This window comes from Narcine bancroftii, chromosome 1 (assembly GCF_036971445.1).
Source record: "Narcine bancroftii isolate sNarBan1 chromosome 1, sNarBan1.hap1, whole genome shotgun sequence".
Lineage (NCBI taxonomy): Eukaryota > Metazoa > Chordata > Chondrichthyes > Torpediniformes > Narcinidae > Narcine > Narcine bancroftii.
In genome coordinates, this window is record NC_091469.1 from 152,042,912 (window position 1) to 152,065,503 (window position 22,592).

Below are 22,592 nucleotides of genomic sequence, written 5' to 3' on the forward strand. Positions count from 1 at the left end.
TTAATTCAATAGTTGAAAGAAATATCTGACTGTCCAGAATTCTAGATAATTTAAATATAGCAAGGAAGATCAAGAAAGGCGGCAAACTAGAGTTGGGCATCATCAGATACAACCCCAGAGAAATTGATGCTAAAGAAGTTCACAGTGAGATGTTAAGGATACATTATTTTGTATGTGTGAGACTCTCAGTATATGCATGGCTGAGTATCCCTCTCCTCCATTTCAGTGTGGCCATCTCATTAATTACCTAACGAGGGTGGTGGCTGCCACGTGCCGTACCCGTGGATCTTCGTCTCCAAGTAGATTAATGATGACATCATTTATTGCTCGCTTCTGAAGTTTCAGCATCTTCAACAGAAACAGGTTAAAATCAGAGTAGCAATAAAAAATACTTGTTTTGAAGTTCCACTATGAAAAGTAATAAAACATCTTAATGCACAGGCAAACAAAGGTTTTGTTATTTTAGCCCAATAGCTACCAAAATTAATGCACATAGACCAGGTGGGATTTGTTAAAGGAAGTCATTCTTCCAATAGTCAAGGTAGACTACATAATATATGTGGCAAAATCAAAGTTGCATCCAAGTATAACGAGCTGCCTTGATGCAGAAAAAGCATTTGGCAGATTAGAATGGTCTTTCCTATTTAAAACACTGGAAAAATTTGGTATCAGCAGAAAATTTATAAATTCGATAAAAACTATCATAAACCACAAGCCAAAATTATAACTAATAATCAGATATCAGCAGCTTTTCCCTTGAGTAGATCAAATAGACAGACAGGGGTGTCCTCTGTCCCCAGCACTTTTTATCCTAGCTATCAAACCACTGGCGGAGATTATAAGGAGAGATCCAGACATTAAGAGATACAAAGATGGATAGGAAGAATATAAAATTAGTTTATTGGCTGACGATATGCTATTATATATGTCTGATCAGCTGAATCCTTGATAAAATTACAAACAGTATTTAAAAAATATGGAAGAATATCAGGTTACAAAATAAACATGGGCAAGAGTGAGATAATGCCGCTGAAGAATTTTGATTATGAAAGATATCAAAAAGGTAGTAGATTTAAATGGAAGATAGAATCAAATATTTAGGAATAATGACAAATAATAATTCACAGAACTCACAAGTTTAATTACACTCTTCTTTTAGAAAAAATAGAGAAAGATTTACAAAAATGGAAAGACTTGCCAATTACTTTAGTGGGGGAAGAGTAAATTGTATTAAAATGAATGTGATGCCAAGATTACAGAATATTTTTCAATCGTTAACTAAAAATTTCTTTAAATTATTAAATAATCACATAAAGCAATTCCTATGGAAGAACAAAGTGCCAAGAATTTCACTGGAAAAGCGAACATGGGATTATAAACCGGGAGGACTTTGGCTTCCAGATTTTAAGTATTATTATTTATCAGCACAAGTAAGAATTTTATCATTCTTCCTTGAAGAAGGCAGTCCCCCCTTCTTGGATCCAAATTAGGGATTGAATTCAATTAGAGACAGTGAAGGATTTTGTTTACAAGTGGAATGTTAATAACAAAAAAGATGGATAGCCCTATATTAATACATATGATTAGAATATGGCAAGAAATAAATTAGCACATCAGAAAAAAAATCAGGTATACACTATTATGTAAAAATGTGTTGTTGCCTATGAATCTGGATAACAAAATATTGAATATACGGAATAAGATATATTGATGACCGTTGACTGTCTTTTGAACAATTAAATATATACGGAATAACTAATGGGACTTTCTTTTGTTTTTTCCAGCTAAGATCATTCCTCAGAGAAAGATGGGGGCTAAATTTGGCCTCACTTGAAATTACTGAAATGGAATGAACGATTTGGCTGGGGAATACATCTAAATTTATAACTAAGATGCACTATACTCCCCAGAATGAAAGTGCAAATCCAGGTTTAGAGATGGGAGTCGGTTCTAGGTGTTGCAATGTGATGCTGGTCTGATTTGTGTTTGGATAGCATGACATCAATTATAAATGCAAGATATGGATTAGTGCAATATAATTTCTTACACCAATTATATCTCACACCACAAAAGTTGCACAAATCAAAATCTGAAAATTGGAGATGTGTTTTAGGTGTTTTTACATGCTACGTGATTGTGGGTGAAGGCGACACCTTTCCGGCAGGATATTACTGAAATATTAACATGGATAACAGGATTGGCCTTCACAGGTGACCGTCGCAGATCTTTATAACCATATAATCATATAACAGTATACAGCATGGTGACCCCAAAACCCAACAACAATAGACATTCACCAATAGACATTTACTTAATCAAAAATTGTTTTAAATTATCTTTAAACATGAAAACAGAATCAAACTTTAACTTATCACTATTAACATAACTACCCAAATTAACCCCCTTCTAATTCTAAGCACATGTGTATGTAATGTGTGTGTAAATTTAAGAAAAGTTATTTGGTTCACAGTTCAATCTCACTTCTCATTCTTCCAAGTTCTCTAGTTGCAGGCAATTCTTATACTGTGCACAGAATTTAACATGTATAAAGTTCACCAGGGTTTGGTGCTCGAAAGGTAAATGGTTACTGCTCAGGAAGGTTCTTTGGAGGCTTGCAGAGAGAGATGTGTTGTTCCAGGATTTCCACAACTGAGGTACCACCATTAGTCACCTCAATGTCTTGCTGATGAAACTTGCCCCATCAGGTTTCTCCAGATGGTAACCTCTTTCTTCAGGCTACCACAGTTCTTCTTATTCCAAGAGAAACATCAGACAGATAGCACTTCCAGCCATCCGCCACTCTGGAGCTTCCTGCTTGCTTCAGCTGTGACTGTTCAGTCTCTCTCTCTCTCTCTCCCCTCATTTTCCAACTGCTAGAAAGCCCATGTGACTCTCTCAATTGCAAAAAACCCCACCTTCTCCAGCAAACAATGGGAGTTAGTCTTTTACTTCCATCTATCGTCTTAGGTAAACAACTTCTCAGGAGTGACCTTTCTGTGCACTTTGTAGAAAGGTCAGAAGCCTTGTAAAAATGTTCAACACAGACGACCTGTCTCCAGTCGATTCATTTGATGACATCATTGCAATTAGCAGCTACTTGTGAAATGTGCATAGCATTCTCCATAGTTTCTGTAAAGTTCACTGAATATGAATTCTTCAGTATTTCAAATAAGATCTGTTTTAAAATGTGTGTATGTATGTAACCTACTCTAATTTTACCAATTTTTCTCCCAAATATATATACATTACAGCGGAAACAGGCCATATCGGCCCTTCGAGTCCGTGCTGGTTCACTTGAACAACTCCACTAGATCCCCCCCCCCCCCCACTCTTCGCTCATAACCCTCTAACCCCCTCACATCCATGTACACATCCAACCTTCTCTTAAATGACAGAAAGGACCCTGTCGCAACTATCTCCTCTGGAAGATCATTCCATTCTGCCACCACTCTCTGAGTGAAGATAGCATCCTCCAGCATTTCTCCTAAAGTTTTGCTCCCTTACCCTTAACTTATGCCCTCTTGTTCCAACCTCCCCTGCCCTCAGGGGAGAGTCTACTCACGTCTGGTCTATCTATTCCCTTCATAATTTTAAAACCTCTATCAAATCCCCTCTCAACCTTCTACATTCCAATGAATAAAGTCCCAGTCTCCTTAATCTTTCTCTGTACTCTAGATGTTGTAAGCCAGGCAACATCTTTGTAAATCTTCTCTGCATCCTCTCCACCTTATCTATATCTTTTGGGCAACTTTATTGAAATAAGCAATAAACGAACTAAATTTCAAGTTTAATTTGTTAAAATAGCTTTAGCAGTGGCTACTTGGAAATCCGACTACCCTCAACATTAGGAACAATGGACTGCTGAGATGGATAGTTGCATACCTATGGACATATTTATCAAGATATGGCAGCCATATTTGAATATTTGGATCATATAGGGGCCTAATTATAATTACGATAATTTAAAAAATAATAATATATGCTGCCATAATATAAATGCAAGTGACTTCCCCACTGAAAATATTCTAATGGTTAACATAAATGTGAGCCCTGACGGTGTGTGGATTTATATTGTGAAAAGGGAGGGAGGGGTTGTTTTGTTTTGTTTGTAAGAAAAACTTTTAATACATCTTAACACACACTTTGATATTGAGAGTATATTCATGAAAACAAAACAAAAATATTCAAAAGAAAATGTTACTGGGACTCATGGGCTTGGATTATAAGGAGCGGCTGAGAATTCTTTCCTTGAAGACTTCAAGGAGATATTAGAGATTCATAAAATCCATAAGGGACATAGATAAGGTAAAATTTTCCAAGGGGGAAGAGAATGTAGAGGACAAAGATCTAAGGCTAGAGGGGAAAATTTTGAACCAAAGAAGTTTGGTTGGTACACAGAGTGAGCTTCCCGTAGAAGTGGGAGAGTCAAGCGCCATTATGACATTTAAAAGACATTGAGACAAGCACATGGATAGAAAAGAAACACAAAAGTCTACAGACACTGCAATTGTTGTGAAAATACTGGAGGAACTCAGCTGGTCTCACAACGTCCCCATCGGAGGTAAAGATATATTTAAAAGTTTTGGGCCTCAGCTCTTTCTCATCCCCAAAAAAATGAGGGAAAGACTTACCCCAGTGTAGTGATGCCGACCCCTGTGAAGCTCTACAGTTTTCCTTTCCAAGAAGCTTACTAACCTGCAAAATAAAGGCCTTATTAATGCTCAGTTCAATAAAACAACCAGACAAAGTGATCAGCTTTATTTTTTTTAAATTTTTCACACTATGAACCATACTGACCAAAATACACACAGACATTTCCCCCTTGAATATACACAGTGTCATTTTCTCCCCTTTTCCTCCCCTCCCTCACCCCCATCCCCCCCTCCACTTCAGCAATGTTAAGACTGGACTTACAGGCTAATCAATGCCCCTGTTTTAAAACATTCAAACTGTACCATAAGTTTTACCTTCCCCATCTCTGCAACCTCCTTCAAAAACAGGGCACACCTCCAGATGCAGCTCACAAATTATGTTTCATTATTACTGAATGTGCTGCCAGCTTCAAAGGTATTAACCTCCTAAATCTCCTTAAAACTCATCTTGAAGGCCAACCTTCTTGTCAGATCGTTGCTTGGACAATTTACAAGAAGCACTTAATGAACTAGTGAGGGCTGGATATTTGTTCTGGACGACTGATCTACATTTGACGACTGATCAGGGCACTGTATCTTTGGAGGTGACATTATGATACGCAGCGACTCAGAAGGGACTTCTCTTTCTCTTCCTATAAGGGGCAATGGGCAATACTATTGGTGATTCTTTGTCTACCTTACAGATGACTAAAGGAAGTTTTGTGTAATATGACATTTTCTGTTTTAATACATGACAATAGAAAACAATTTTTGAAAATGAGTCATTAGTTTTGTCAGTTGAATGCAAGTGCGCCTCTGACAATTGACATTGCTCTCTTAAATCTGACTTGGTGACATTTGTTATCTACTCATTATCACATGACTGAGCCATATCACCCAAGTTTCTTACAATATCAAGCTATTCCTTGAAAGTATTTTATTGGCTGGGATGTTATTTTTCAGATATAGGTGTAGCTAGCCAGCCTCATCCTTAAGGTACCGATGGTAGTGATCAGCCATGATCTGTAAAATGGCGGTGCTGGCTCGACAGGCCGAAGGGCCTACTCCAGCTCCTATTGTCTATTGTCTTCTTGAAATTGTCTAATCTTTCTAGTTAAGTACTCTGTGGGTTTTGGGTACATGAGAGACATTGCCGTCACTGAGGGGTGGGGGGGGGGGGGGGGGGGATGAACGGTTAGGCTGGTGGATAGGGAAACAATTAGGCAATCTGTTTGTCTTGGATGGTGTTGAGCTCTTTGAGAATTGTTGGAACTGTTCCAATCTAAGCAACTAGATACACAAAAGGTCAGGCACCTGACTTGTGCTTTGCGATCAGTATTGGAAAGTCACTCCACAAGCAACGCACCAACCTGCTCTTGAAGCCACAGCATCTTTGTAGACTATTCAACTAAGTGGCTGATCAATGGTGAGAGATCAGTGATTGTAATGCCTATAGACACAGTGGTTGAAGTAAAAACACAAATGCTGGACAAACTCAGCTGGTCAAACAGTGTACCTTATAGAGCAAAGATGATACATAACCAACATTTCGAGCTTGAGCCCTTCATGAAAGCTCAAGCCCGAAATGTTGGTTATGTATTGTACCTTTGCTCCATAAAGCATTCTGTTTAACCTACTGAGTTTCTCCAGCATTGTGTTTTTAGGTCAAGGTACTCTGGTTAAACTCTCTCTTGGAGATTATTTTGCACCACAAATTTTACTAACCTACTCTAGCCAGAATTTTGTCCGTCTTCCTGAATCAAGGTTTCCCCTTTATCTCAACTATTTCCAAATCTTCCACTCTCACCCTCTCTCCTTCCAGGGAGGGCAAGAACAGAATTCAGAAAAATAAAAATTGTACATGCTGAAATCTTGGACAAACAATGAGAAGCTCAACAGGTCATGCAGCATCCATGGGTAGAAAGTCCGTCAGGATTTAAGGCCAGGATCCTTTATCAAGACTGGTTCTTCCCCTTCCACCCCATGAGCCTTTGCATTCAGTGGATCAACCGTTGCCATTTACACCATCTCCAACAAGAACCTGCCACCAGCCACGTTATCCACTTCCCTCCCCTTGCAGCATTTCAAAAGGATAATTGCCTGGTCTGCTCTTCCTCTCAACCATGCCCCATATTACCATCACTTCATGTTAGAAACAGGCTTTCTACCCAAAATAACATTTGGGAGCCAATCAAGATTTTCATGAGTTTGACAGCCACATAGTCATTTGCACTTGTTATGCCAGATCTTAAGAGTGCACAAGCAAATTCATTTTTCCTCAGCCACGCAATCCATGCACATATGGTCCTCCAGCTTGACACAACAGACACAACACAATTATTGTTTTACCCTTCACCAATTATATTTCCATTTAAACTGCATGCCTCTTTTTAAAAGAAGATACTTACTGAGCATCTTTGAACAAAGAGAGGAAAATTTAAGGCATGGGTAAGTTTTATTTTTTCAACATATAGAGTAGTGGGTGCCTGTAATGATGGTGGGGGATGGTACAACAGGGACATTTAAAAGCCTCTTAGCAGGCACATGTAAGAGGTTTAAAACAGAAGGTTATGAGAGAGGGAAGATTTAGTTTTTTTTTTGATTAGGTTTATATCGGTCAGCACAACATTGCGGGCTGAAGTCCTTGTACTGTAATGTTCAATCTTGTTCAATCTTAGCAAATATCTTCAGAAAATTTATATGCACAAGATCAAAGGAATTTTTTCCATTTAGATGCTTTTTGATTCTCAAAGAATTATATTATCCATATCATGCATTGACATAAATAATTCATTTGTTCATCAATTTAAAGCAATTTGCATTGCTTCCAGGAACTAAAGGCACAAACAATAAGCTTACCTGAAGTCCATCTCAGCCAGTGTTTCTAATAGCTCGGTCCTCACTAACCAGTAAGAATTATTTTTCAAGTTTAGGAGGTCGATTATGAGTTGCAGTCCCAGCTCACTGTAGCTGCTATTGCACAGGCTTGTGATGCATTGCTGAGGAGAAGAGAGCAGACGATTTAAAAACCCGGCTAAGACCAACCAAGGTGAATTTTAAATTCCCTCTGTTGAAGTAACAAGTGTCACAGGCTGAAGCCCCACTTCCCAAATTGGGAAAACCAATAGGTCACTCTAGGTACATGATATTCCTACTTCTTGGAAATCTTTTGACAAATTAATCATTATGAATCACATTGCATATCCAAATTGTAAAATCTCAGTAGGTCAGGGAATGCAGGAAAGGCAGAGATGATCATCATGGCTACATTTAAACCAGATATGGATTACAACAGATGGCCGATGACTGCTATTATTCCTCAGGCTGTTAATGTACTGTGTACAGTTTTATTCTCCGTTTTTTAATGAAAGGATACATTTGCCTTTGTGCAGTGCACAGTGATTCAATATACTGATTCCTGAAATGATGGGGTTCACTTACAGATTTGCTACGTTTAGGATATCTTGAATGCCATCGTATAGGAAGATCCTTGAAACCAATTTTCACCATAAAAGGATCTAAAATTCTTATCTCGACAATGAAGTCACAGTATTGCCACCAACTTCCTGCCAGCTCCGACACAATCTCACGCATGACTCATTAGTTATTTGCAAACAGTCAGCCTTTAAACAGCTGTTTCAGGAGTCGACAGTGGTTTACTTTAAAATATCCAAATAAAATTTAAACCTTTACATGTTAATTTGTTATTAAAATATTGTGATGTGCTTTTAACAGCATCCACTGGTCAGCAGTAAGTGCCATTTTTTTTGGAGGGGGGGGATCATCTTGTACAAAGGGTATTGCTTAAAACCAACTTTTGGATGGAAATTCCAGGTTGTCTAATGCAGTGTCATCCAATGCAGAGGCATTATGGTAGCTTCTGAAAATTGAGTTGTATAGGAACATTTTCCTCAGAGGGTACTGAATCTCTTGAATTCTCTAACCAGAAATGTTGAGGCTTTAGTTTATTTAAAGAGGGGGAGGGGGATAGGAAAAGAAAGGGAAGCCTGCAAATGCTAATTGGATATAGAGGTGAGAAATGATTTTGGCTCTGTGAAAGGAGACTGGGCAAAGGAAGAGAGATAAGGCTGGGGAAAGGTGACGGGGAAGAAGTTGGAGGGGGTTTAATGAAAGCCAGAGAAATTGATGTTCATTCTATCCGGTTGGAGGGCATCCAGACACAAGATGAGGTGTCGTTCCTTCAATCTGCAGGTTATCTCAGTCTGGCAATGCAAGAGACCTTGGGCAGATATGTCAGCAAGGGAATGGGATGGAGAATTGGGATGAGGAATTGATATGGATGGCCACCAGGAGCTCCATGCTACTGCAGCAGACAGAGCCAAGGTGCTTATCAAACAACAAAGGTCTCCCTGTCTACACCATGTCTCTCCAATGTAGAAGAGTCCAACAAGGGGAGCACCAGATGCAGTAGATGACCCCTGAAGATTTACAAGTGAAATGTTGCTTCACTTGCAAGGACTGTTTGGGGCACTGAATGGTGGTGAGGGAGGAGATACGGAAGCAAGTGGAGCATCTCCTGTGATCACAGGTGTAGGTCCCAAGGAGACTATTGGTGGAGAGGGAGGAGTGGGCAAGGGAGTCACGGAGGGAGTAGTCCCTGCAGAAGGCGGAGAGGGGAATATGTGACGAGTGGTGGGATCACATAATAGGTGGCGAAAATGGAGGAGAGTGAGAGCAAGTAGTGTGGAGACCAAAACTGAATCAGCCATAATTTTAATAAACGATAGAACAGCATGAGAGGTGCCAACTGGCAGACCCCCGCTTCTGCTGAAGTTCTGTGATGCCAACTGCTGTTCTTCTGCTGACCACCAGGTTGTGTTTCCACCCAATGATACAAACCAAACAACTTCCTTCCTGCTCAAGCTAACTCCTCTCCTACCATTCTATTCAGATGACCACTTGTTTTTGCTGATTCCTGACGAGGGACCCAGGCCCAAAATGCTGGTTATCCTTTACTTCCTATGGATGCTGTATTACCTGCTGAGTTTCTCAAGCACATTTGTGTATTGAACTTGACCCTGTGGCATCTGCACACTTCCTGTTTTAACTGCTGATATTCAATATTTGCATTGTAAAAATTGGTTTGGCCAACTGCAGATTGCTTTGAACCCTTCAACCACTGCTGAGAAAGTAACACTCTTGTCTCTGCATCTGAGGATTTTGAGTCCTTCATGAGTAATTCAGATACAAATTCCATTCATACATCTGATTTTCATTATCTGCGGATTTATTTTCCACAGATTCATGCATTGTCTTTTCCTCCCGAACTCTCTACTGTAGGGCCTAGTGATAGATCACACTTAATGTTTGGCATTAAATGCTGGCGAGCAATAATATCAATAGTGTTTCTTTTCATATTTTGTGTCATATGAAACCACTCAACAAACATATTACAATATTTCAAACTTAATCCAAGTTTATGTGGTATTTTATTAAAAAGAAGAAGAAACAAATAAATAAGAAAGAAAAATCTGCTATAAATCCCCCCACTCCCAAACCCCCACAAATTTAAAAAAGACAAGAAAATTCCCAACAGTACTTCACTTTCTAATACTTTGAAACATATGAGATCGAAAAGAGAAAGAGAATGTTTAAGATTCATTTAAATTTTAATACCAACAGTTTGTAAATATGGGCTCCATATTTCACAAAATGAATGATATTTATGTCTTAAATTATGTAATTTTCTCAAGTGGAATACAACTCAGAACTTCTGCATAGCATCTATCCATTCCCAGATCAATATCCAGCTTCCACGTTATAGCAATACATTTCCTAGCTATTGCCAAGGCAATCTGAACACTTGATACATATTCAGTTTTAATTTAGGTTTAATTTCTCTAACATCTCTTAGTAAAAATAACATTGGATCCTGTGGTAATCTTACTCCAGTTATTCACTCTAATAAATTACCCAAATGAAGCCAATAAGGTTTAATTGTGGAACACTGCCAAGTCGAATGCAAAAAAAAGTACCAACTTCTTGTCCACATCTAAAACATGAATCCCAATAAATATAATTCATATTATGTAACTTTTGTGGTGTTAAATATAACGGATGAATAAAATTATATTGAATAATAATAATATAAATCAATATCTCACTTTTTTTGTACCTTTCATTTTCTCGCTACATATCTGAATCCATCTACGTTCATCAATTTGCTTATTTAAATCTACCTCCCATTTATGTCTTGATTTATGAACTGTTTATTTTGTAATAATTTATACATCTCTGAAATGAATTTCTTTACATCCCTAGTATTTAATAATAATTCTATTTCTGCTAGCAATACTAAATCTTGACCAAAAATTTCACAGAAGAATCTCTTAATTTGATAACAATATCAATAATGTTGAATAAGAAAGTCTGCAGGTCTGCAATTTCGTTTAATACACAAGTGCTGGAGGAGCTGAATAATATCAATATACAGTGCATGGCCAGAGTACAAGTCAGGAACCTAAAATTGATCTACTTATTTTTGTTATTTACCATGTCGATTCATAAATATGAAAAATTACACCAAAGTTTGCATGTTATTTCTCTAAACATGACTTCTCAAGTCTTATAAATCACCAATATAAACTGAAGTAAAAATTAATTCATGACTGGTCATGTGGGCCAGTGTCAGAGATGTGCTGAATAGGCTTGGCATGTGATTTGATCAGGAATGTGGTAGGCTTGCCTTGGGTGGGAACCAAAAGACACACGATTTTGGAAATAGGAGCAAAAATAAAAATCTGTGGAAGGAACTCAAAAGCGTCAAGCAGTATCAGTGGAAGAAAAAGAATAAATGATTGGGAGTTGTGCTGCTTCATTGGTAACCAGCTACCATGCAAGAAGAGTCTGAAGCCAGTCTATCTTCCCCACACAAAGCTGCAATAATTCAAAAGCAAATCACACTTGCTTTGACAAGCTGAAACATATAGGTTATAGTAAAACCCTTGGTATCCAGATTTCAATCAACCAGCAGCCTCGAGCAACCAGCAAAAAAAAATGCAGTAAAATAAATGAGTAAAAAAGTATAGGAGCTTAAAATTGGCATGCCTTACCATTAGTTTGCAAATTACACAACACACAGTCTCAAGCAACCAGAAAATTCACTTATCTGACATCTGCCAATACCCATGTTTTACTATATATCTATGGAGGGGTTGATCAGTGAACTCCATTGCAGCCTTAGCAACACTGCTGATGGCTTTCCATGCTCCCTTGTCTTTTGTTATCCATGGGAAATGTTTACTTAGCCCTGCACCAAATTTAGAGCTATAGAACTGTACACAACACATGCATTAATTTCCATTTCCATCCATTTCACTATCCTTCATCATCAAAAAATTCCGAACTTTGAGGTTCTGTGCTACAGTCATCACGTTATTAAATCAAAAAGTAAAATAACCCACAGAAGTTGGACACTTAGGGGAAGAAAAAAAACCCAAAAAAATGCAGAGAACACCAGATTAGAAATTACCAGCATTTTCTGATTTATTCCTGGTTAAAAACAGCACAAATCACTGGTGTATTCCAACTGACAAATTTTCCTTCCAGCTTGAAAGAGCATCAGAAGTAGGCATACATATAGTACAGTAACAGGCCCTTTCAGCCCACACCACCCAATTGAACTACACCCCATGGTACATTTTGAACAGTGGTGGAAACCACGCAGAAATGGAGAGTATGTACAAACTCCTTACAGAGACCACGATATTCAAACCCTGGTCCCGTTTGTTGGTGCTGTACTAGTGTTTTGCTAACGGCTATGCCAACCATGCCGCCAGAGGAAGATACCAAAGATTTACCAGATGACACAAAATTTCTTTCACCTCTATTTTGAATGGCCATCTCTTCATTTTAAGACAGTGATCTCTGCTGACTGTTACCTATATTTTATGGCTTTTATTTCAGTGTTCTGGTATGTGAAGTTATTGATTCTGTGGTGTCAGCTAACCGCACCAGCCAAGTGGCTCCTGCCAACCATACCAGCTGAAAAGGGCCTTAACACCAATCCCTGCAGCACTCAACTAGTTACAGCCTGGAGGTGGGGGTGGAGGTGGACGTGGCATGATGGCATAGGAGAGACATGGTGCAACATCTCTCCCAGATTTGAATAAATGCCAATGTTGAGGTGACCTAAAACTACATCAAAGTACTTAAACTGTGATTTAATAAGCAATCAGTTACAACTATGAAGAAAACTAGAGCTCAAACTATGAAAAAACCGACTAAGACCAGCAATAAGTTTGGAAGAAGTTCGGTCTACCTTAGAAACGAAGCCTGCGACCTCGATTAGTCCTCCCCCCACCGTGGACAGCGACAAATGCCGGCAGTGTCTGGAGCTCCCCTCCAGAAGCTGATGAGATGGTGCGCATGCACACAATACCTCGCATTTTTAACCCCGGGGGGTGGGGGGAAGACAGGGACTGCTACTGGTCAATCCAGCGAGTCTGGATCGACTGAGAGTAAGTCACATACCCGAGGGGAGGGGGAGAGGGGAGACTGTGAAGGAACTTAAAAGGGGCAGCAGCAGGAGGAGAGGATCAACAGCTCTGGAGAAGAGCTGAGCAGTGACCCAGAAGAGGAGTCTGAAAAACTTAAGACTGGTCAGGTTAGACCTTCTACTGAATACAAAGAATATTTTGATGATCAATTTCAAGTTATGCTACAACATCTCATTGGGTTTCTTTATTTGTATATTACCAACTTAGAGCTTTGATAAGGGATAGTTATGGTAAAGAGATGAGTTTAACTAAGTTAACGAAATTTGAATCTTTGATTTCCTCTATACCAAAGAGAGGTTTTATTTCAGATATGTATTGATTGTTTCAGGAAACTATGGAAAAACCGAATTTGGAGAAATCTAGAAATAAATGGGAAAGTGATTTAACTTATGTTATACCTCAAGAGGATTGGGAGATTATGTGTCATGAAGGGGTAACTAAATTGACTAACGTAAGATATGGTTTGGTTAATTATAATTTTTTTGCATCAGTTATACTCGACTCCTGAGAAATTGAAAAAATATGGATTTAGTCATTTGGATTTTTGTTTTAGATGTGGGTTAAGTACTGGAACTTTTTTGCATGCAGTTTGGCCTTGTGATAGGGTAAAACTATTATGGGAAAAATCCAGAGATTTTTTTGTTGGGTTATATGGTTTCTTGGACTGGCTTGGGGTTGGATAAATTTCAAATAGCATTTGTACGTTTGGCGTTATCTGGGCCACGAAAATGTGTAGCAATTACTTGGAAGGATAATGTAGAGATAATATAGCACGCTGGCATAATGAATTGAGATCTTGTATTTATATGGAGAAAATAACATAATTTACATGATAATTACTCTTTTTTTGTTAAAACATGGTCATCTTATTTAGAATATATGGGTTTGGAAATATCTTAAAATATTGTATATGTTTTATGGGGGTTTTTTTGGCTCCCCTTGAGGGGGCTGGCTGAATGGGGGGAGAGAGGGATGCTTACTATATTGTATGAAAACCTTTCTTTGTTGTTATTGATTTTATGTTGTTTTTAAAAGTTCTAAATAAAGTTTTTTTTAAAAAGAGAAGGAAGATTTATTGAAAAAAATTGATACCCTGGAGAATCAGAGCCGTAGGAATAATTTGAAGATAGTTGGACTACCAGAAGAGTTTGAAGGATCAGATCCAGTGAAATTTTTTCGTGAATGGATACTAAAGGTGTTGGGCACTGAAATGTTTTCAGACGGGTTGGAATTAGACAGAGTACATAGAGCCTTAAGATGTAAACCAATGCCTGGTCAGCAACCCCGATCGGTTTTGATTCAATGCCTGAGATATCGAGATAGGGAATTAATTTTGCGACTGGCAGTGCAGAACGCGAAACAACATGGAGACATAATGATGATTCAGAACAGAAGGTTATTTTTTTTAATGTGGACTTAAGTCAGAATGTTATTAAACGGAGTAAAGAATTTAACCCTCAAAAGTGATTCTTTGGCGAAAAGGTTATAAATTTGCTTTTCGATTCCCTGTGGTGCTGAAAGTTTTCTATGGTGACTACAATTCTTGGTTTTTTTGATGATGAGAAAGAGGCCTTGGAATTCGCAAAGTCTTTGCCAGACCTTAAGAAAGGTCGGTCCTCCCCAACTCAAATGAGAAAGAATGGAAGCTGAGAAGAACTTCTGAAGGGGAAGAAGAAGCAGAAGAAAGGTCAATTGGCAGAAAAGCAGCAAGAGAGCTCGAGTGATTCTGAAGAGGGTTCGATGGATGAAGATCAAGTGAACAAAGAAATGGAGGAAGCCAGCTATACCTGAGATGTGAACTTCGAATTTGTGAGAAATATGTTGGGGGGGGGGGAAAGATGTGAACACATGGTAACTTGGCCAAAAGCATCACTCGCTTAGTGGCTTGGGCCGCTACCTGTGTTTTTGGGGAGATAGTACCTTTTACTTAGAGGGAGGGTAAGGAGTGGGGAGTAAGGGATTTTTTAATATATATATTTTTTTCTTTAAGTGAGGATTTGTTGAGATGGAGATGAAGCTGCAAGGACTATGGGGAGAGGATAAAATGGATGGCTAATCTAAAATTTGCTACTTTTAATGTGAATGGGCTCAACCATCCAATTGAACACTAGAAAGTGTTAAATTATATTAAGAAATTTAAAGTAGGTGTTGCTTTTTTTTGCAAGAAATGCATTTAACGGATAATGAACACCAAAAATTAAAAAGAGACTGGGTGGTAAATGGGAGGGCGTTGAAGAATGCAATGGAGCAGAAAGATCGAGGAATAACTGTGCATTGTTCCCTGAAGGTAGGAGCGCATGTGGACAGGGTGGTGAAGAAGGCCTTTAGTATGCTTGCCTATATAAATCAGTGCATAGAATATAGGAGTTGGGAAGTAATGATGAAACTGTACAAGGCATTGGTGAGGCCAAATTTAGAGTACTGTGTGCAGTTCTGGTCACTGATTTATAGGAAGGATATTAAGATAGAGAGAACGCAGATAAGATTTACAAAAATGTTGCCTGGGTTTCAGCATCTGGAATACAAGGAGAGATTGAGCAAATTAGGTCTTTATTCCTTGGAACATAGAAGGCTGAGAGGGGATTTGATAGAGGTGTTTAAGACAATGAGAGGGATAGATAGAGTTGATGTGGAAAAGCCTTTCCCATTGAGAGTAGGAGAGATGGATACAAGAAGTCATGGGTTGAGAGTTGATGGGAAAAGATTTAGAAGTAACATGAGGGGGAACTTCTTTACTCAGAGAGTGGTTACTGTATGGAACAGGCTTCCGGGAAAGGTGGTGGAGGCAGGGTCAATTTTGTCATTTAAGAAAGAGTTGGATAAGTATATGGATGGGAGGGGGATGGAAGGATAAGGGCAGAGTGCTGGTAAGTGGGATTAGAGGAGGGTACTTGGATCAGTGTGGACTAGACAGGCCAAATTGGCCTGTTTCCGTGCTGTAATTGTTATATGGTTATATTTATCTTCTTTCAATTCAAAAGCAAGAGGGGTTGCAATTTTAATTCATTTACTTTGGAATCTGTATATGAGGCTATTGGGAGAATGTTTATAGTTAATTGTAAGATTTTCGCAGAATCTTGAACTTTGGCGAATATTTATGCACCAAATGTTGATGATGAAATTTTTTTCAGAACGTCTTGCTCAAATTTCAGAATCTAAAGATCATAGGGGGAGATTTTAATTGTTGTTTTGATCCAGTGATGGACAAATCAGGTAAAATTGTACATTTTTTAAAAATGGCTAAGTAGTTACAGGTACACAATCCTTTATCTGGAACCCTTGGGGGACAACGTGTTCCGAATTTCTGATTTTTCTGGATTTTGGAAAGCCCACCCAAATTGTGCTGCAGTATCCACCCCCACCCCCTTCCAGTCGCCCGCCCTTCTTCCCCAACCCGCGGTCCCTCGGCCGCCCAGCTGCCTCCCCCAAACTCCAGTCCCTCGGCCGCCTCCCCCAACCGCCGGTCCCCACTTGCTGGATTTTGGAGTTTTCCGGATTTTAGATGTCCGCATAAAGGATCATGTACCTGTATTATTTTTGATGAAGGAATTGAATTTAATTGATGTGTGGAGGAAAATGAACGCAAGAGAAAGATTATTCAGCACAATACGATACTTATTCTAGAAATGACTTTTTTTAATGACAATTCAATTAATGGATAACGTAGTGAAGACTGAATATAAAGCTAGGCTTTTATCTGACCACTCTTTAGTATTGTTGACATATACTGGGACTGAAATGATGCAACCTTCTTATCGTTGGAGATTTAATCCATTATTGTTAAAAGATGAGGGGTTTTGAAAGTTTTTAATGGAACAAATTCAACAGTTCATAGACATAAATAGAGATTTGGTTAATATTAAGTTCATATTGTGGGATGCATTTAAAGCATTTTTGATAGGACAGATTATTAGTTATACAGTTAGATTGAAAAAACAGTATTTAGATGAATCAAAGATTGGAAGAGGAAATTGGAGTTTTAGAAAAGGAGAAAAAGAATCAGGAGAAGAGAAGCAAATTGGATGCCTTGAAATGGAATATGTTACAAACTTATAGAGTTGAAAAATGTTCTAATCTGAGATATTATGAATTAGGAGATAAAACATAAGATATTGGCATGGCAGTTGAAATCTGAACAAATGTAAAGAAGAATAAAGGCAATGAGGAAGAATTAAGGGATATCTAATAGATTGCAAGATATTAATGAACAGTTCAAGGAATTTTATAGGAAATTGTATACCTCTGATATAAGACAGGACAAGAGTAAAATAGAGAAGTTTTTAGGTGGACTGTAGCTGCCAAAATTGAATGACTGGACTGGGGATCAGTTGGAAAAACCAATTGGTTTGAGTGAAATTAGATCAGCTTTGAATTCAATGCCGAATGGTAAATCTCCAGGGGAGGATGTTTTGAGGAAGTTCTTCAATAGATATCGGATCCAATCGGTTCCAGAATCGTTTTCGCAAGCAATTATTACGGTGATAATTCTATTTAATACTAAGTTTAAATCCTCCAAAAAATGTTTCACTTTTATACATGTCCAAATTGGATGTAATATTGTTCGTTTCTTGTTTACAATGGATTGTTGTATTCCACTGTTTTAACTTTTGAGGTGTAACATATAATCTATGTAGCCAATTGTATTGTATCAGATGAAGCCGAGTATTTATTGTATTAGTCATGGTTCCTATGCATAGTTCTTTCCATGTTTCATTCTTTATTCATATATTTAAATCTTTTTCCCAACCTTGTTTGGGTTTATCTATTGCTTCATCATATTCCTTGTAATGCAATTTGCTATACATGTTTGTAATAATTTTGTTTACTATTGCGGTGTCTGTAGTTAAGTATTCATAGCAGCTACTCTCAGGTAATCTTAGGCTAGTTCCCAATTTTTCTTTTAAATACGTTTTTAACTGATATGAAAATATTGTACCATGTGATATTCCGTATTTGTCTTTTAATTGTTCAAATGTTAATAAATTGTTTCCCAAAAACCAATCTTTTATTCTTTTAATTCCTTTTCTAGCCCATTCCTTAAAAAATATATTGTCCATTGTAAAAGGGATTAATGAGTTTTGCATCAGTAGCATTTTTGATATTTGATAATTTATCATCTTTCACTCCACATGTATTCTCTTCCATGTTTTTAGTATATGATGTAGTATTGGTGAATTGTTGCATTGCACCAGTTTCTCATCCTATTTATAGAGCAAATGTTCCGAGTCCTTTTCTCCTAATTTATATAATTCAATCTTGAGCCAATCCGGTTTTTCTCCAGTCTGGTAAAATTCTGATAAGATATCTAACTGTGCTACCCTGTAATAATTTTTGAAAATTGGTAACTGCAATCCTCCTTGTTTAATTTAATGTTAATTTTTCTGTGATTATTGCTGTTTTACATGAGTCAGGTAAATTCTGGGTCTCTTCCACCTGTTTCATTACCTCTAAAAGGGGCAGAATTAATAGATTATCAAATACCTTATCAAACTCTGTAGGGAATCCATCTTCGCCTGGTGTTTTATCATTTGGTTGTGTTATTAATGTATCCTGTATTTCTGCAATTGTAAGGGGTTTTAGCAATTTATTTTGATCCTCCAATTCTAATTGGGGTAATTCAATGTTTGATAAAAATTCACAATTTTGTCGTTCTTCCCTGGATTTTTGGTTTGATACAATTGCTTATAGAATTTTTTTTTAATTGCCATGAATCTCTAATGGTTTCTCTGAGATCTGTTTATCCTCCTTTCTTATTGCTAAGATAGTTCTTTTTGCTTGTTCTGATTTAAGTTGCCATGCCAATATTTTGTGGGTTTTCTCTCCTAATTCTTAATATCTTTGCTTTGTTTTCATAATGTTTTTCTCCACTTTGTATGTTTGTAATGTTTCATATTTTAATTTTTTCTCTGCCAATTCTCTCTTTCTCTATATCTTCCCTTCTCATTAAATCTTTTTTCTATAGTTACTATCGCTTTTTCCAACTGTTCTATTTCCCGATTATATTCTTTTTTAATCTTAGTCGTGTAACTAATTATTTATCCCCTAATAAAGGCCTCATTGCTTCCCACAATATAAATGTATCTGTTTGTTGTTCCATGTATTCCCAAAAGTCTTAGCTTTTTAACAATATAGGGTTTAGCCTCCATCTATATGTTTTCGGTGGAATATCCTCCAACTCAATTGTTAATAATAAGGGTGAATGGTCAGATAAAAGTCTTGCCTTATATTCGGTCTTTTGAACTCTCCCCTGAATCTGAGCTGACAACAAGAACATGTCAATCCGAGAATAGGTTCTGTGTCCGTTTGAATAATATGAAATAATCTCTTTCTTTTGGGTATTGTTTTCTCAATATGTCAATTATTTTTAAATCATGCATTGAGTTTACTATAAAAAAATAAAGAAGCCAAATTTACATTAGTCTTCCCGGTTTTATCCATCAATGGGTCAAGGTTAAAATTAAAGATCCCTCCCCAAGTAAAATATGTCCCTGTGTGTATGCTCTCTTTACAAAGATGTCCTGCATAAATTCCTGGTCATCTTCATTAGGTGCATAAAAGTTCAACAAGTTCCAAAATTCTGAATAAATCTGGCACTTTATCATTACGTATCTACCCACCGGGTCTGTTATTACTTCTTTTTATCTTAATTGGCAGATTCTTATTAACTAATATAGCAAGTCCCCTGGCTTTTGAATTGGATGATGATGCCATTACATGACCTACCCAGTCTGTCTTCAACTTGCGGTGTTCTAATTCAGTTAAGTGTGGTTTTTTTCTTAAGTATGTTTTTCTTGTATTAATGCTATGTCTATTCTCTCCTTTTTAAGTAGTGTCAGTGACTTTTTTCCTCTTAATTTGATTGTGGATTCCATTAATATTAATAGTCATATAGTTCAATGTACTCATCAGTTTTCAACTCTTTCCTACCTCTTCAACCCCTCCATCTCCCTTCTTCTAAAATCATACTTTAAATTGTTCTTACTCTTTATTATAACGTGAAGACAGAACTAATAATAACAAAAACGATTTTAAAAAATACTATTACAAAAAACATTAATTCCCCCTTTTCTGAGTTGTCCTTGCCACCTCGCAAGACAACCACAACTCCCTCTTCTACTGGGTTGCGATATTGACCATAAACATCAACAGATTTCACAGTGGGTAGATCTTCCCCCTTTCCCAGCCCTCCCGCAGAGAAAACTCTATATTATTCTTAAAAATACAACAAAGCCATCTTTTTTAAACCTTAAACATTTGTAATCAAACTATTAACAGTCCAACTTATTTATGTACGTAATCTTAACAATCCTTTTAATATTTCTTTTACTCCTCTTCTTGTTGCTTATTGGGTAATCGGTCTGCAAAGCGTTGAGCTTCTTCTGGATCTGAAAACAGTCTATTTTGCCCACCAGGGATAAATACCTTTCAACACAACTGGATGTCGCAACACAAAGTTATAACCTTTTTTCCATAAAACTGTTTTTGCTAAATTAGACTCCTTTCGTTTCTTAAAAGTTCAAAGCTGACATCTGGATAAAAAGCACACTAGCACTTCCTTCTCAGGCTCTGCAAGCCAACGTCCGAGACCCGCCCCAGGGGACATCGCCCCAAGCTGCCTGCTCACCGGCTTCACCAATCGGGCTATCCTCTTGGGAAGAGCTCTCTGCTCCCAGTCACTGGTAAGGCCTTCCCCTTTTTTCCTCCAGCAATTTCTTTATCTCTTCTTTGCTTGACATTGTTGACTTCATTCTTTGGAGCCATCTTCAAGATCTCCTTGTACTGTTTATCTTGTGATTTTTTTTAATATATACCTTTCTTCTCTTCCTTGTTTTTTTTTTTATATACCTTTTTTTCAATTTTCTCTATGGAAGGTTGGTTTTCCCAACCAGCCACTACCCCATCACGTGATCTTGTTCAATGCCAATTTTGTATTCAAATTCTACTTTTACCCCCAAGGTTTAAATTCTTTCTATACTTCTTTGACAATAAAAGCAATTTGTAGGTTCATATAAACATCAAATGCAATGCTACCAACCTTACATCACCAGATCAAAATACAGTCACCCAAATACATATTTTTTTATAATTTTTTATTTTTCACACTATAAACCATATTGACCAAGATACATAGACATTTTTTTTCTTGAATATATAGTGTCATTTTCTCTCCCTTTTCCTCCCCTTCCCTCCCTCCCTCACCCCCTTTCCCATTTATTTGAAGTTCAATCTATGATACATTAAACCCGTTAAACAATGTTGTCACTTAATAAAAACAAACAAGAAATTTTACTGAGTCAGTTCTTTTCATTCCCTTCTCCTTCTGTCATTTTAGGTGGTGGAAGTCCACGGTAGGATTTCTCTATTGTATTTCATGTATGGCTCCCATATTTGTTCGAATATTGTGATGTTATTTCTTAAATTATGTTATTTTTCCTAATGGAATACATTTATTCATTTCTATGTACCATTGTTGTATTCTCAAGTTGTCTTCTAATTTCCAGGTTGACATAATACATTTTTTTTGCTACAGCTAGGGCTATCATAACAAATCTTTTTTGTGCTCCATTCAAATAGAGTCCAAGTTCTTTATTTCTTATATTACTTAGGAGGAAGATCTCTGGGTTTTTTGGTATATTGCTTTTTGTGATTTTGTTTAATATCTGGTTTGGATCTTCCCAAAATTTTTTCACTTTCTCACATGTCCAAATTGCATGAATTGTTGTTCCCGTTTCCTTTTTACAGCAAAAACATCTGTCTGATACTGTTGGGTCCCATTTATTTAACTTTTGAGGTGTGATGTATAGCCTGTGTATCCAGTTATATTGTATCATGCGTAACCTCGTGTTTATTGTATTTCTCATAGTTCCGGAGCATAGCTTTTCCCATGTTTCATTCTTTATCTTTATGTTTAGATCTTGTTCCCATTTTTGTTTAGGTTTACCGTTTGTTTCCTCGTTCTCCTTTTCTTGCATTTTGATGTACATGTTTGTTACAAATTTTTTAATTATCATTGTGTCTGTAATCACATATTCAAAATTGCTTCCTTCTGGTAACCTCAGACTGTTTCCCAATTTGTCCTTCAAGTAGGTTTTCAGTTGGTGGTATGCAAACATTGTATAGTGAGTTATATTATATTTATCCTTCATTTGTTCAAAGGATAATAATTTATTTCCCAAAAAACAATTTTCTATTCTTTTGATCCCTTTTCTCTCCCATTCTCTAAAGGAAAGGTTAGCTATTGTGAAAGGGGATTAGTTGATTTTGCGTCAATATTAGTTTTGGTAGTTGGTAATTTGTTTTTTCCTTTCTCCATGAATCTTCTTCCAAATGTTGAGCAGATGGTGCAGTACTGGTGAATTCCCATGTTGCACCAGGTTTTCATCCCATTTATAGAGTATATGTTCTGGTATCTTCTCCCCTATTTTATCTAGTTCTAATCTGG

At 37.3% G+C, this 22,592-nt stretch overlaps 1 protein-coding gene across 3 annotated transcripts in view; it reads right to left on the minus strand.

Annotated features, from left to right (window-relative positions):
- Positions 1-22,592, minus strand: part of htt (huntingtin) — a 306,184-nt gene that overhangs the window by 168,975 nt on the left and 114,617 nt on the right. For all 3 annotated transcript variants that reach the window (XM_069941879.1, XM_069941874.1, XM_069941888.1), the window contains exons 18-20: positions 7,491-7,630; positions 4,632-4,695; positions 248-348 (exon numbers count right to left, since the gene is read on the minus strand). In XM_069941879.1, coding sequence (XP_069797980.1) covers positions 248-348; positions 4,632-4,695; positions 7,491-7,630 — 305 coding nt within the window. The remainder of the gene's footprint in view (positions 1-247; positions 349-4,631; positions 4,696-7,490; positions 7,631-22,592) is intronic.